This window comes from Aspergillus lentulus (assembly GCF_001445615.1).
Source record: "Aspergillus lentulus DNA, contig: Alt12, strain: IFM 54703, whole genome shotgun sequence".
Classification (NCBI taxonomy): Eukaryota; Fungi; Ascomycota; class Eurotiomycetes; order Eurotiales; family Aspergillaceae; genus Aspergillus; species Aspergillus lentulus.
This window is the reverse complement of record NW_028322115.1, coordinates 2,941,275-2,956,703: the sequence shown is the minus strand read 5'-3', so window position 1 is coordinate 2,956,703 and position 15,429 is coordinate 2,941,275. Positions and strand designations below refer to the sequence as shown.

The 15,429-nt window shown below is 51.0% G+C and overlaps 7 protein-coding genes across 7 annotated transcripts; 3 read left to right on the top strand and 4 right to left on the bottom strand.

Moving 5' to 3' along the window:
* Positions 1 to 343: 343 nt before the first annotated feature.
* Positions 344 to 2,845, top strand: ALT_6897 (Sec1 family protein; the record flags this gene model as incomplete). The annotated part of the gene is made up of 7 exons (XM_033559559.2): positions 344 to 377; positions 448 to 485; positions 551 to 638; positions 699 to 845; positions 901 to 1,103; positions 1,153 to 1,619; positions 1,723 to 2,845. 7 exons carry the CDS (start codon positions 344 to 346, stop codon positions 2,843 to 2,845), a joined length of 2,100 nt encoding a protein of 699 aa, XP_033415450.2.
* Positions 2,846 to 3,145: 300 nt separating this feature from the next.
* Positions 3,146 to 3,916, bottom strand: ALT_6896 (putative G-patch domain protein; the record flags this gene model as incomplete). The annotated part of the gene is made up of 1 exon (XM_033559560.1): positions 3,146 to 3,916. The coding sequence occupies one exon, from the start codon at positions 3,914 to 3,916 to the stop codon at positions 3,146 to 3,148; it is 771 nt and encodes a 256-aa protein (XP_033415451.1).
* Positions 3,917 to 4,153: 237 nt separating this feature from the next.
* ALT_6895 (putative oxidoreductase) lies at positions 4,154 to 5,520 on the top strand (the record flags this gene model as incomplete). The annotated part of the gene is made up of 2 exons (XM_033559561.2): positions 4,154 to 4,330; positions 4,390 to 5,520. The coding sequence occupies 2 exons, from the start codon at positions 4,154 to 4,156 to the stop codon at positions 5,518 to 5,520; spliced, it is 1,308 nt and encodes a 435-aa protein (XP_033415452.2).
* Positions 5,521 to 5,807: 287 nt separating this feature from the next.
* On the bottom strand, positions 5,808 to 7,150 carry ALT_6894 (NAD-dependent epimerase/dehydratase family protein; the record flags this gene model as incomplete). The annotated part of the gene is made up of 4 exons (XM_033559562.2): positions 5,808 to 6,202; positions 6,272 to 6,728; positions 6,796 to 7,030; positions 7,122 to 7,150. The coding sequence occupies 4 exons, from the start codon at positions 7,148 to 7,150 to the stop codon at positions 5,808 to 5,810; spliced, it is 1,116 nt and encodes a 371-aa protein (XP_033415453.2).
* Positions 7,151 to 8,868: 1,718 nt separating this feature from the next.
* On the bottom strand, positions 8,869 to 11,537 carry ALT_6893 (deadenylation-dependent mRNA-decapping factor PAT1; the record flags this gene model as incomplete). The annotated part of the gene is made up of 3 exons (XM_033559563.1): positions 8,869 to 8,992; positions 9,072 to 11,306; positions 11,398 to 11,537. The coding sequence occupies 3 exons, from the start codon at positions 11,535 to 11,537 to the stop codon at positions 8,869 to 8,871; spliced, it is 2,499 nt and encodes an 832-aa protein (XP_033415454.1).
* Positions 11,538 to 12,623: 1,086 nt separating this feature from the next.
* Positions 12,624 to 13,997, top strand: ALT_6892 (glycosyltransferase family 15 protein; the record flags this gene model as incomplete). The annotated part of the gene is made up of 4 exons (XM_033559564.2): positions 12,624 to 12,671; positions 12,732 to 13,532; positions 13,592 to 13,880; positions 13,933 to 13,997. 4 exons carry the CDS (start codon positions 12,624 to 12,626, stop codon positions 13,995 to 13,997), a joined length of 1,203 nt encoding a protein of 400 aa, XP_033415455.2.
* Positions 13,998 to 14,582: 585 nt separating this feature from the next.
* Positions 14,583 to 15,295, bottom strand: ALT_6891 (mitochondrial 37S ribosomal protein uS12m; the record flags this gene model as incomplete). The annotated part of the gene is made up of 3 exons (XM_033559565.1): positions 14,583 to 14,648; positions 14,717 to 14,817; positions 14,878 to 15,295. The coding sequence occupies 3 exons, from the start codon at positions 15,293 to 15,295 to the stop codon at positions 14,583 to 14,585; spliced, it is 585 nt and encodes a 194-aa protein (XP_033415456.1).
* Between the last annotated feature and the right edge of the window lie 134 nt (positions 15,296 to 15,429).

Genomic DNA, 15,429 nt, shown 5'->3' with positions numbered 1-15,429 from the left:
TGATACTGTCCAAACTCCAGTCGCAAGAACCCACCGCCACACCGCATCGGCGATCCACCGCGGGTTTCATTCCATCCACCAGCAATTCCAAGCTTGCCGCTTTAGAGCGATGACGGATAGTGGGGACACAGAGGGGGTTCCTGAAGTCAACTGATACGTTTCAGAAAGATAGGCTTCGCTTTTGATTAATTCATTTGACTTTGGCTTCTGTTGTTCCTCGTGAATTGTCACTTATTCTATTTCCCTCCTGACAATTCAGATTGTCGCAGTAAGCTGCAATTACTACGCCTAGAGCCGGCAATCGCCAGCCTGACTGCACAGCTAAGGCTGCCAGCCAGCCAGGATGAGCTCTTCAATAATCAACATCCAGCGCGATGGTCAGTTTCATAGTCTATGTCATTAAGGTCAAGTATGTGTCTTTCTGTTACTGACTGTTTGCTATCCCAGTTATCCTTAACACAATCCGTCACGCCGGAGGCAATGAAGTGCGATTAGCCCCTCTCTACAGTATACTAGGATGTATGACGGAGCTGACGGTTGCCGCTTACAGTGGAAAGTGTTGGTTGTGGACGAGACTAGTAGGAAGTTGATCTACAATGCGACCAACGATGACGATATTCTCAACCTCAATGTCACCAGTAAGCCTATACACGGCGCTTGAACCCAAATGCGCATCGGCTAATAGTCCTTTCCGCAAGATGTCGAGCAGATCGAGCATAGGCGACCACCCAATCCCGACATGGATGCGTTGTACATCTTGTCACCTCAAACACACATCGTCGACTGCCTAATGGCCGATTTTGAACGGAAAAGATACAGGCGAGCATGGTTGGTCTGGACGTCAGGTTAGTCATTTGTTCTGATCGGAGACTCGACAATGTAATCTGACATTGTCTGTAGTCCTCGATCCGCAACAGCGCGCCAGGCTGGACAGGTCTCAGATGGCGCGCGAGCAGATTGCCGATTTCCGGGTCATGAACATAGACTTCTTTCCAAGAGAGTCGCGTCTAGTCACCTTCCGAGATCCCTGGAGCTTTCCCGTTCTGTTCCATCCTGGCTGCAATCACCTGATTCGAGGACACTTGCAAGATCTAGCGCAGAAGGTGACTCGACATTATGGATCTTTCTGAGCATTATACTGACCTTTTCGAGGTTGTATCACTGTGTGTGAGTTTAGGAGAGTACCCGATTATTCGATACTACCGGCCTAGAGCTCCTACCCACGAAGCCAGCGTCTTGTGCTCCCACCTCGCCCGATTCATTCAGAACGAATTGGACCAGTTCGCGCAATCTCAGAGAGACTTTCCTCCTCCTTCGCCGAGACCTCGCGGTGTTCTTTTGCTAGCAGACCGCTCTATGGATATGGTTGCCCCTCTCATCCACGAATTTACCTACCAATCAATGGTGCATGATTTGCTACCCATCAAAGACGGGGATAAGGTCACCTACACCACTGTTATCAACACTGGTAGTGGCGGCGGGGAGAAAAAGGACATGGAGATCAATGATGAGGACAATGTTTGGGTTGAATATCGGCATCAGCACATGAAAGATGTGCTGGAGAAGCTGGGTCGAGACTTTGCGAAATTTAGGGAGGCCCATCCTCAGTTCGCGGAAGAGTAGGTCACGTCTGAATTTGTTCCTGACTTATGGCTTTGCCTATGATTCGTTGCCCTCGAACATGAGCCGGAAGGAATTGGGGTGTGCTGACTTCTACTATAGTAACGACAGGGCCAACGTGAACACGATCAAGGACATGCTCGCGGGCTTAACGGAGTTCCAGAAAGGTAGAGATGCATACACACTTCATCTTAATATGGCGGAAGAGTGCATGAAATTCTTCCAAGACCATAAGCTCTTGGAAGTCAGTTCAGTTGAGCAATGCCTTGCGACTGGTCTAGACGAAAACTATAAGAAGGCAAAGAACCTGGCTGCACAGCTTGTTCAGCTCCTCGATGACGATGCGGTTGTGCGCCCGGACAGACTGAGACTCTTGCTCCTCTACATCATGTATAGGGGAGGTATCTTGGCAGGCGACATCCGGAAGCTCATTGCACACGCCCAACTAACACCACAGGACGGAGAAGTCATTTCCAACCTTGATCTACTCGGAATCAGGGTAGAGAAGCCACTGAAGGACGAAAAGCAACCTGTTCAGCCGTTATTCCCCCGGAAACCTCCGGCTGCCACCGAGATGGACGAAGCCAGCCTTTCTCGATATGAGCTGAATGTCAAATTACTGCTAGAAGAACAGGTTCGGGGCACACTGGATCCTGCACTGTTCCCCTTCACCCGACCTCATACCACAGCGGATGGCATGGCACAGCAGGATGCTCTGGCGCAAGCGTCTTTGCGAAGCGCCAAACCAACGTGGGCGAGGACCCGCGGTTCTACCGAACAGCCACGGCAACGAATCATTTTGTTTATGGCCGGCGGAGCTACATATGGGGAGTCGCGCGCCTGCTATGAGGCATCGCAGATGTTTGGGAAAGACGTATACTTAGCCACATCCCACATGCTAACGCCAAGCTTGTTCTTACGACAAGTCAGCGATCTGAGTGCAGACCGAAGACGCCTAGACATTCCTGCAGACCGGCCAAAACCCACAGCGCCTGCTCATTTGTTTGAGAAAGATCCTCCTCCGCCTGCACCGGTGCAACAACAGCCTGCAGCCAAAAAAGCACCACCTCCCAACCTCAACCCTCCAGTGCCTACAGCCGCTATGCATGCGATGTCACTGGGACCCAACGCGCAGAAGGCCCCCAGCGGAACGCCGTCGGCCAGCTCCAAGCCCCATAAGGAAAAGAAAGAGAAGGAAAAGAAGAGATTGCACTTCTTCCGGTAGAGTGATTCTCAGGAGCTCTCGCTCACTGAAAAACCTGATAACTGAGATTGCCATTCTCCTTTCCATCCCATTTAGCGCTGCTGTGATACCATCTCATACTGTGTTTCTGGCGCTGAATGAACATATCTTGATCTTTGTCTTCATTTGGCTTGTATGATAATGCTTTCTAAAGTAAGCAGCCGTGTAATGTACTATCTGCGCTAATTCTAATCATCAATCGGGTATCATATAGTAGAAATCAGATCCTACCCGCATAAAAAAAAGGCCAAACCCCAGTCCCATCACATGTCCCAAACCACCCTATGCACCACTACTAAGGTATCGTTGCACATCATCATTCTGATAGAACATCTCTCGCAACTTCTCCCCTCTCCTCTTCGCATCAAAATGCCCCTTCCGCACCTCCTTCGCATTCAACCTCTGCACCTTGCCCGGAGCAGCAGCACCACCAGCCATCCTTTTCTTCCCCTTCGCACTCGGCTTAACCTCAGCCCCCAGCCCCACAGTATCAACCTTCAGCCTCCCCTTGAGGGGTTCCCTGATTCCTTCACGCCCAGGAGCCCCAAGACCCAGTCTGCTATCCGGATCCCAGCCATAAGCGGACAAATACCGGAGTCCGTGACGGGTGCGGTCGAGATGAGACGGTGGATGCGAGTGAGATAGACACAGCTGATGCGCGAGCGATGCTTCGTGTGGCCGGGCAAGGCCTTCCTCATCTGTACTTTCAGTTGGACCGTCAAGCGGGAGATTGCATACTTCGCAAAGTTGGACTGGAGCGGGTACGGCGGAGGGCGAGGGCGGTGCGGAGGCTGTCTCGTTGCGCGGCGCGGGTTCTGTTGTTAGGGTGGGGAGTTTTTCTTTCGGCAGAACGATTGAAAGGTATTTGTCGGCTGGACTTAAGCCGGAGGTTGTGGATGGGGTTGTGCTGGTGGTTGTGGTTGTTGAGGTGGTGGTGTTTAGTTCATGTTCTGAGGAGCGGACGAACTGCACGCGCTTGCGACGGATTCCGGCGCCGAAGATGCGCTGGTCTTCCAGGGGAAGAAAGTAATCCTCATCGTCGTTGTGGGACATCCTTTGTCAGGAGCTTGGTGTCATCGAAGCTGTTGTGACTCGTGAGGGGAAAATGTTGGTAATCTAAGATGTTGGCGGTGGTGGCGGGAGATCGGCCGCTATCTGACTTCTGACGCAGCTCCGGCTGCTGTTTTTAGTGTTTCAGCGGGATTGCATTCCTGAACCTGTTCACTCTTTCACTCATTCATTTTAGTTGGTTTTTATTTTCCTTTCGCTCATTTTTTACCGGGTTACACAATGCCCATCCCCATTATTGTTCAGGGGATTCGTGAGGGTATAGACTCGATTCCATATGCCTACACAGTGCTCAAGATCGCGCCATGGGTGCTACTCGTAGCTGCCCTCAAGTACTACTTTGGGGGAGCTCGGAATGGCTCAGAGCGGGTGATGCACTCGAAAATTGTCATGATAACTGTAAATTTACCATGATTGCTTCCCTTTCATCCAGTATTTTAACTGATACAATGCTCTAGGGAGGGACATCAGGCATTGGCGCCAGCGTCGCCCATGAGCTTGCATTACGCGGCGCCCAGATCATCCTCCTCACCCACCACTCCCCCTCCGACATTTTCCTAATCGATTACATCGAAGATCTGCGCAAGTCAACAGGCAATCAACTCATCTTCGCTGAACAAGTCGACCTCTCCTCCTTACATTCCATCCGAACGTTTGCGACCAAATGGATCGACAATTATCCCCCCCGACGACTGGACATGGTTATCTTGTGCGCTAGCACCGCCTTGCCCGCCTCCAGCAGGGGACAAATGACAACAGACGGCTTGAACGAGGAGTGGCAGGTCAATTACCTGGGTAACTTCCACCTGCTGAGCATTCTAAGCCCCGCGCTGAAAGCGCAGCCCGCTCACCGAGACGTGCGGGTTATTTTCACCACATGCTCGAGCTATATTGGCGCGAAACTTGATACCAAGCAATTAGAGGCGGCAACTAGTGGTTCTAAGCTGGCAGGGACAACAGCGGCCAAGAAGAATGGAAAGCCACAGAAGAAGGCATCTACGAAGAAGGAAGCCAGCCTATTCGGCCTGAGCAAACTGGCACTGATGATTTTCGCAACCTCCTTCCAGAAACACTTCAACGCTTATCAACGTCCGGACAAACAGCCGAACGGTACCCGCGTTATCGTCGTCGACCCCGGCCTTAGTCGAACTCCGGGAACCCGTCGCTGGCTGACGGGTGGCTCGCTCTGGGGTCTTCTTATCTACCTCCTCACCTGGCCACTGTGGTGGCTTGTCCTCAAGTCTCCTCAGCAAGGTGCGCAGAGCATCTTGTATGCAGCCATGGAGGCGCGGTATGGCCGTGACGCCGGCGGGTGGATGGTGAAGGAATGTCGGGAGGTCGATTACTCCCGAAAGGATGTCAAGGATGAGGAGCTCGCGAAGAGACTCTGGGAATTTAGCGAGAAGCAAATTGAAGAGAAGGAGAAGGAGGGTGCACTCAAGCGTGCTCAGACTAAGGCGAAGGAGAAGGGCACGGACAAGGACAAGAACGCAAAGCAGGAAAATACCAAGGGCTCGTCAACATCCGGAGGTGGTGTTGCAAAGGAGCAGACCTCTGGGTCCAGAAGGAGCCGTAAAGCAAACCGATAGATTATATTGAAACCCCTCAGTTAGAGCAATGTGTATAGAATTACCTTGCGATTCCGGCTTTTGCATGTGTACAGGAGCAGAAGAAAAGAAAGATTAAGGGAACACATCCAATTATTTCTGCAATATGTACCTAAATCGAAAGGATATAATATAGAAGCCACCAAGGAAATTCGTCTCTTTCAGTCTACAATACCTCATAAGTCTAAGCCAATGCGCTCGTGCACTTTTCCAGTCTTTCTCGCTCGCAGAGAACCTTTTAGACCCATATTTTCATTCGCAATGATTATTTACTTCTTGAGCTGTTCCAGCAGCTCGGCGGGGGGCTGTTGACGGTAGCCCTGGGGGTTGTTCTTGGTCCAGCGCCAGAGGTCCTCGCAGGCCTGCTCGAGGGTACGCTGGGCTTTCCAACCAAGCTCCTTGTTGGCGCGAGTAGGGTTGGAGGTGAGGTTGAGAACGTCACCGGCGCGGCGGGGGGCAACCTCATAAGGAAGGTCACGGCCAACGGCAGCGGAGAAGGCGCGAATCATCTCGTAGACGGTGCTGCCCTTGCCGGTACCCAAGTTCCAGGCGCGGACGCCGGGGTTGTTGGAACGCAGGTAGTTGAGGGCCTTGAGGTGACCATCGGCGAGATCGAGAATATGGATGTAGTCACGGATAGCGGTTCCGTCGTGGGAGGCATAGTCTTAAGCTTGCGTTAGCACAGTCCACTAGTCCTTCACTCCATTGAAGTCGAAATTGTGTGAGCACATACCGTCACCGAAAACGAGCAGCTTCTCGCGCTTGCCGGTAGCAACCTGGGCAAGAAGAGGGAGCAGGTTGTAGGGGACACCCTGAGGGTCCTCACCCATGATGCCACTTGGGTGAGCACCAGCGGGGTTGAAGTAGCGAAGGAGGGCAGCGTTCCACTTCTCGGCCTCATCCGCCTTGCCGGCCTTGGTAGCATTGTTGCGCTGAGCGTTGATCACGTCGGTGATGGCGGTCTCAACGGCGAACTTGGTGTTTCCGTAGGGGTTGGTAGGGCCCAGAGGGCACTCCTCGGGGATGGGGATCATGTTGGGGAAGCGGGTAGCATCACCGTAGACGGTGGCAGAGCTGGAGAAGACAATGTTGGTGACATTGTGGCGGACCATGGAGCGAAGCAGGCAGAGAGTGCCGTAGACGTTGACCATGTAGTAGTCCAATGGTCTTTCGCCGGACTCGCCAACGGCCTGAAACAGACGACCATGCGTGAGCAATTGATTGCAATATACGCCGAGAAAGAGACAGAAGACATACCTTCAGAGCAGCAAAGTGAATGACACTGTCAATGTCGGGGTGGGCCTCGAAGACCTTGTCGAAGCCAGCCTCATCGGTGACATCGAGCTGAACGAACTCGGCCTTCTTGCCGCAGATCAACTCGATCCGATTCAGAGCCTCCACGGAGGAGTTGTACAGGTTGTCCGTAACGACGACCTTGTAGCCAGCCTCGAGCAAAGCGAGGGTGGTGAAGGAGCCAATGTAGCCAGTGCCACTGTGGATAGACGCAAAGGTACGGAGTCAGCAATCTGGACTTGTCGATAGTGGGGAGACAAGGTGAGCGAGCTATCTTGGCTGTTACTTACCCCGTAACAAGAACTGAACCAGCAGACATTATGACGACGACAGAGATTCAATTGACTGGGATAAGAATAAACAAACTACAAAAGATGACAGTCGCAGAAAGAATGAGATGGGATGAATTAAAAGAAAGCAGAAGAGCAGAAAGAAGCAGGAGAAGCCCGACGGGGGAGGGGCAGCTGGAGATTTAAGGGGAGGACCAGCTTATTATCAGGGTGGGGGGGACTGCGGACTGCGGAGGGGCATTCTCCCAAACCCAGATTATCACTACGCTGACAGCCTGTGTCTTTTTTCTTATCCAATACGCGGTAGTCGCTGTCTATTACTGCATTTTATCCATTCTTTCCTTCATCCGTTCGACTATTCCCTGAGTCTGACAGTGCTTGAGTCTGTAAGTCATGTTGCTCTTAGGAAGTATCATCTCCGAATGATTTTCATTCGATAGTTGATCGACAAAGTCCGGCTGCACAGTCAAACCCGACTAGAGAGGTACGCAGCGCCACGATGGTACGATCGGCTCTTTGATTAACTCTACTGGTGCGTGCATACGTATGGCAGTCCTACAACCGGGCAGGATGCAGATGCCTCCTGCACAGCAAGCATACAGAGTATGCAAGAGTCACCAATTGACCACTGTCAGCCGAATTCGATCAACGGCTTGCATTCGGCCAAGCCTCTAGGAATCCATTCGGCTCATTAACGACCACCTTCGGGATGTTAGCTGCAAACTGGACCTCAGATAAAGAGTATCTGTGACCGTCTTGGCTTGCAAGCCTGCAAGAAGGCTTTCCCGGGGAGAGCAGCCAAGCGATTCGGCATTCGTTGCTTACAGTCGCCGCTGAGTTCGCGAACTATCCGAGAGAAATCCGTTGTGACAACTAGCTTAAATATTGAGATCTACCAACCAGGCAACCGGTGTCACTGTTTGTAGGTTGCCAGCTGTTGTCTGTTGGACAGTGAACTAAGGAACTGGACTGGAAGCGGGTCCAGTTCCGCTTGACGGTGGACCAACTTGGCAGCTTCGACCATTCTAAGCAGACGATCTAAGGGTCTAATCTCCAGAACCATTGAAATGGATAATGCGTGCGCAAAATGCCCCTTGTCCACTGTCCACTAAGATGGCCACGTTCCCAACTACATAAATTTCAGTCTGAAGATCCCTAAACAGTACAACAATGCATGATACACATGTCTGGCAAACCCATGGAGTCTAGCGTAGTATTCCGCCATCAATGTCACACTTTTACGAAATTGTATTTAGAACAAGGCCAGTACTGGTGTTGATGAACTGAAATTGTGTAGCGCCGACGACAAGATATGGCACCAGGAGGCGCGCAATACGCAGCACCCCGTAGAGAAATGAGCATGAATAAGAGTACATTGAGTCGTAAATCCCTTTTCCCAGCCGCAAAGATACATGAGCGTCAAAAGTCTCTTCAGATATGTGCGTTTTCGACACCCACTTGAAGTAAAGGTGGTAGAATTGGAGATTTGCAAGGGCTATGTAGAGCCAAGAAATCCATGTATGTCCCTGCTCGGCTGTCATCTGCTCCTGCACTCTGGGTGACAAGCTCTATGACACGGCATCTGCGATGTCATGAATGAAGTCCATAACATGCAATGGGCAATGTCATCATTTGGAATTAGCATGAATGCAAATCAGACAGGACGCGCTGTGCGTGGAGTCTTCTCCCGCTGTAGCACGCAACCAATATGGCAAAGCAAATAAACCGTTCATTATATAGTATCGATTTAGCCGAGAAGTTCGACATCAAGTCCAATGGCACGCATAAATAGGTTGACGTTTCCTAGTCGTTGGCTGGCCATATCGGCGGGCAGCGTTTTGCTGTATGTCACTGTTTCCATCACACGATCCCTAGAACATGTTAGCATCCGTCCGGCAGGTCGTACAAATCTTATGGCAAACCATAAGATGTTGAGAGAAAAAAACTCACTTCACTGCGATGACCAAGCGCTGCTGCTGCTCAGGGCTCGCTCCGATGCCAACCGCTGCCAAAAACTGCCAAACATACATATCGTCGCCAGCATTGATCGAGGCGGGAAAGATATCGGCAAAGATTGGCTCGAGTGTGTCGAACAGGACGTTGAATTTCTCAACCCATTGTTGCCAGTCACGTTCCGCGGCCTGCCCAGCTTCCTTTACAATCTCCGCACGGCTGAGCAACATAGTCAATATTCCCAATCCAATGCGAGTCTTGGCCACTAGCTGCACGTGAGTCTGCGCAATCACAAGACCCAGAAGACCAATGATGATGTTGAACGGTGCCTCGTTCACATATCCTAAGAGGCTGGGCAAGACGGCCTGCGAGAACAGATCAATGGCCTCTCTAACCGCGAGCGAAGGCTGGTTCTCGCCTGGAACAGGCTGTGCGCTTCGAACCACGTCCAAGGTGTCCAAGTGGACAACGATCATTGTGAGGATTGTGACTCGCTGTTCTTGGTCAATGTGACGGAAAATGCGTGGAATAGCCTTCTTGCCCTTGGGATAAGACAGAAAAGCAATAAATGGATGTGGAGTGTTAGTGTTAGGAACAATAGGCTCCATGACCTTGAGTTCTTGCCACAATTTTTGGTTCAAGGAACGGATCTTCTGGCGCCATTCCAAGTGCTTCTGGATGGCTTCAGAATCATTCTCGTCAGGCAGAGGGGGCATGGTGCGCTCCATGTCTTCCATATCCATCAAAGTACTGTACACATTTTCAATGTTCATCAGGATAGACTTCCGATCACTGAGGCTCAGGTCCGTTGGTTGCTTCTTGGCAGCCTTGGCTCCGTCTGAGGTCTCGGGGCGCTTGATGTTGAGCATTGGCTTCGGCGCTTTGGCATTGCTGAAAGAGATCTTGCCCAGACTGCCCTCAATAATCAACTGCTTGTTCTTCGGTTTCGCTTTCGCCGCTTCAACTGCACGCTGAACCTGCTGCTGCATCCTTTGCATATGGTTGTCGGCACTCTGGAGATTCCTTCGCCCATGGCCACCAAGGCGGTTACCAGTCTGAAGCAGGTAGGTCTGCGCAAAGTGGCCAAGAGGCTGATGCGGATGCTGCCGAGGCGCACCACGAATCTGGCTGTAAACCTGGTAGTAAAAGTCCTCCGCTAAGACAGCCTCCAAGTCCGCATCGGCAACATTACCTGCGGCCGCTACAAGCTGTTGCAATTGGATCCGCGTGATGAAGTTCTTGTCTTGGGGAGTCATCAACCCATTACCCTTTGACAGGAGGAATATCTTGTGATTGCGCTTTGCCCGCTTCGCATCCTCCATCAAATACGCCATGCGTTGTTCCTCCGTCAACTGCATCAGCTGCTGAGGGTTGGTGATCAAAGGGAGACCGGCATTTGCTCCTTTCATAGCCTGCGGTGGCGGATGCTGTGGCGGAGGCTGCTGCACTCGTGGGGGGATCGCCTGACGCTGCGGAGATGCCATATGCTGGGGCAAAATATTGGCATTTTGCAGGAGATGTAATGGCACATTTGGCGCACTTGGTGGTAGAGAAAATGGCTCTGGCACCATGGAGGGATGGTGCAGAAGATGTGCTGGTGGTACATCTTTGGGAAACTGGGCCTGTAGAAACTCGGGCGGCAGTTGTGAAAAGGCTTCGGGAACGTTTGGCAGCTGTTGGTTCCGTTGAAGATGCGAAAGATCGGGCATCGGCATCGGCATAGAGACCGGGGGCTGCACCGGGGCAATACCGTGACTACGTAACTGAGCTTCGACCTCCTCCAAGCTTAACATTTTCTTGGCTTGCGATACAGGCTCGTGAACATGTTGGTGAACATGCTGGTGAACATGCTCGTGAACAGGCTCATGAGCAGGCTCTGGCTTCTTTTGCAAGCCCCAGACGCTGGACTTGGCTTGCAGGTCAGGGATATATCCCGGGTCCTGGTATTTCTCATATCCAGTACGTTTGGGTTTGTCTCCTGAGACGCTGGTTGCTGGAGGCTGAGCAGCAATCTCTTTTGCCGAGCTTCCACTAGGAGCACCCGGGTGTTGTAGATTGAAGCGAACTTGCTCCTCACCGATAGCATCCGCAACCTGTGCTGTCTGCCCAAAAAAGTCGAAGTCCTTGCCGACTGAGCCTGTGCCAACGTCGCCAAACGTGTCCTCGTTAAAGGCATCTTGATCGTCGTTGAGCTGATCCCCTAAACCATCGTAAGTGTCCTCAAAATCGATGCTGTAAACCCCGATACGCAACTTTTGATTAGCATTATGTTTTCAATCATATGGCTGCGACTCATATTTCAAAGGAGACGAAAGCGACTCACGCATCATCATCGTCGGCTAAGCGTCCTGCCCCAGCACGGGCGACTTCGGCAAAGGGATCAGGAGCTTCGAAAAAACCCCTTTTTTCACCCGCGGGAGCTCGGTCCCTCGGTAGGGTAGTATCGAAGCCGAAGAACGACATCTTCGGCTGGAGGTTGGACGGGGACAAGGTAGATTGAGGGGATAGCAAGATCTACCACGGCATCCTCGTAGTGGGATGAAGTTAGTCAGTTCGGTGCCCGTCTGATATCACCCGCTAGTCAAATTGGGTTAGTGTCAGCGAAATAATTGCCTGAGGCAGAGAGTCGTCACGGGCACACCGCCACAGGACACGTTTCATACAATGTGGAGAGATTCCTTCATGCAACGAAAAAGGGATTGAGGCACAAGGGTCAAGGAAATAGCGTGACCTTTTGAATACAAATAGTGTTTATTCTGAAACTGAATGCAACATCCCTCCATGATGTCTAAAATGGCACAACTTGATCGTCTCCAGCCCCAATCTGATCTCCAAACCAGAATGGATCGTCGCATACTAACGTCTGCCAGCCCCATACAAAGAATAGATAAGAAGACATGCCTAGATGCCTCGTCCATCTTGATGAAGCTAATCTTAATCGTGTAACAAATCCGGCTTGGACCGATTCTTTCGCGTCCTGTTGTTGGCAAAACTGGTTCTCCTTTTGAGGAAATGCGCGGGGCCTAATTGCTGGACAAGACAAAAGGTGGCTGACAGCAGTTGCATAATTACTTTGCGTGGCCTGGCGTTCGTGGATACCTTCTAGATAGCTCCCACTGCCGTCCTTCATGCGGAACATTTTCTATAGCTCATTTCACACTGATTTCAATCTTAATCAATCACAATAATTTCTGACTTGAAGACTGGCTTGGCCCGGTCTGTCAAGGCCAAGTCAACGTGGATGTCATTGTTCCACATCTCCTTTTGATCCTTTAATCCTTTAATCCTCGTTGGTGTCGCACCAAATCCGTCGGTTTTGAGGGCACAAAGACCGGTTCAGCAACTTCTCTAGGCCTGGTCGCAATTTATTTAGTATCTCTGGCCGTGCCTTTCCTGTTATTTTCTCGTCACTCGTTTCGTTCTCGTTGATCAAAGTCACCTTCGCCCATCTGTCATACGACTTCCGCAGCAGGCAACATCATCCTTCTGATTGTCAACCTCCTTCTCAGCCAGGGATCTCCTGCCCGATAGAAGAGTGAGAGATTCATCATGTCTTCGGGACCGAAATATATGCGATACTTGGTCTTTGCTGTGGTGGTTCGTTGCCCTTGGAATTTCCCCCTATGCCCTCTCGCAGTGCCACTGACGCAGTACCAGGGGTTGGCAGTATTCTTCTTAATCTCTCGCAGTTCAATTCCCATCCCCCAAAATATCGGATCGAAGTTGAGTCCTGCGAATTACAAAGATACCATCTCACAATCTGACAAAGCGCACAATGACGCGCCACCAGAATCGCCGGTGAAGGAGGCATCGGGAAGCGCAAATACTGCGCCAGTTGGCCGAGTAAATGCGACATTTGTCACGCTGGCTCGCAATTCCGATGTCTGGGACATTGCGAAATCGATTCGACAGGTTGAGGATCGCTTCAACCGTAACTACCATTATGACTGGGTCTTTCTCAACGACAAGCCATTTGATGACACTTTTAAAAAGGTCACCACATCCCTGGTGTCTGGAAAAACATTCTATGGTGAAATTCCAAAGGAGCACTGGTCGTACCCCGATTGGATCGATCAGGAAAAGGCCAAGAAGGTTCGAGAGGAAATGGGACAGAAGAAGATCATCTATGGTGACTCCGAGAGCTACCGCCACATGTGCCGCTACGAGTCCGGTTTCTTCTTCCGCCATCCACTGATGCTGAACTACGAGTACTACTGGCGCGTGGAACCCAGCATTGAGCTTTACTGCGATATCAGCTTCGACCCATTCAAGTTTATGAAGGAACAGAACAAGAAGTACAGTTTCGTCCTTAGCTTGTATGAATATTACGACACCATTCCCAGTCTATGGGATAGCGTTAAGAAGTTCATGGGCAATCACCCCGAGCACATTGCAGAGGGAAATGCGATCGGTTTCTTGAGTGATGATGGAGGGAAGACATACAACAAATGTCACTTTGTGAGTTGCCGTCATTACAAGTCCTGCTGTTGCTGTTGCTGACTGATCATCTTGCTCAGTGGTCCAACTTTGAGATTGGAAGCTTAGAGTGGCTGAGATCGAAACAGTATCTTGACTATTTCGATGCTCTTGACCACGACGGCGGCTTCTTCTATGAGCGATGGGGAGACGCCCCAGTTCATTCCATTGCGGCCGGCGTCATGCTCAAGAAGGAAGAGATTCACTTTTTCAACGAGATTGCATACTACCACATTCCATTCACACATTGCCCGACGAGTGAGCAGATGAGGCTGGACCTGAAATGCCACTGTAATCCTAGTGAGAATTTCGATTGGAAGGGTTATTCCTGTAAGTTCACTTGCCGCCCTCTTGAGACGTGTATTAACCTCAACATGTTCAGGCACATCCCGGTGGTTCCAGATCAATGATATGGAGAAGCCAGAGGGCGCTGAAGAGCAGAGTTGACTAGCCGTGCTGAGTAAAGTTTGTCTGGTCTTCATTATAGTGAGTTCTGTTGTTGGGTTGCTCTTCCTTGTCCGAGTGCGCATCGTCCATACCGCCTATCGTCTATTCAAATTCATCTGTGATTTGATACCATCATCTTAATGTGGGTACCTATGACCCGGCGGTGGTCTGTCCTTGAAGGGTCATCGGCAACGCTGGCGTCGGTTCAAATTACCGAAAGCTGTCTTCAACTTAACCTTGATGTTCTGCGCCATTCAGCTTTGTGTAATTTGACCATTGACTTACCTGCTCGCTGCTCTGATTTTGGGGACGCTTTTGTTTGGGTCAGTATATGTTTATGGAACATCAGAGGAGATAAAAGGATGATCATTTGTGCTATGGGTTTTTTGATATCATGTCAGAGGAAGAAAATATTGGCCCATCTCGCAAACTGCATCATAAATTGTACATAGCTGTTCAACGACAGAAAAGTGACGACTACCAGACCAATTGTTAAAATGAAAATTCTGTAACAAATTGTACAATGTGTGAATCGGCATCCCTCTACCGCAATGGAAAGTCACCACACGACCGACTTCTTGACTTCTAATCCTTCTTGGGCTTCTTAGTACCATATTTCGATCTGCTCGTCAACCGACTCGCAACACCACCCTGTAAATCAAGCATTAGCAACGGCCCAAACCACCAACTACATTCAAAACACCGCGAGCGACACATACCAGGTCCATGGCTCCCCGGACCAAATGGTATTTAACACCAGGGCAATCCTGGGCTCGACCTCCACGGACGAGAACCACACTGTGCTGCTGAACATTGTGGCCTACACACTATTAGCAAAACCGCCTATCGAGTTGACAATTGACACTCGGAAGAATCCCACCTTCACCGGGAATATAAGCCGTCACTACCTTCCCGCTGCTCAGCCGTACTCTTGCAGTCTTCCTCTCACCAGAGTTGGGCTTCTTGGGCTTCGTGATACCCGTCTTCAGGCAGACGCCCTTCATCTGGGCTCTACCGATGAGCGCGGGAGATCGCGAGCGACGCGCTCGCTGCGATACTCGGCATCCGCGACGAACTTGGTTATAGGTCGCCTGGCGGAAGGGGGAGGTGGAGAAATGACGGGTGATAGGGCCTGCGCCTGCGGCACTTGCTGCTGCTGTGATGGCGGTGGGTGTGCGGAGGACGGGCTGAAATCGGGAGACTGTTGGCCTCGAGACTGCCGGGATGGTTGTGAGAGAAGGCCGCTGGGCTAGGGTCCGGAGTGTGCGGAGGGCGAGGGAGGAGATGAATGGTGGCATTGTGGCGGTGGTATGTATATGGCTGGAATTGACCGTCCCCTTCAACTTCTGTATCGCGGCGTTGATACGGAGAACGGCATAATTTCTCGATAATATCACGTGAGCCGAATCCCATAAGCTGGCTGCCGAGATGG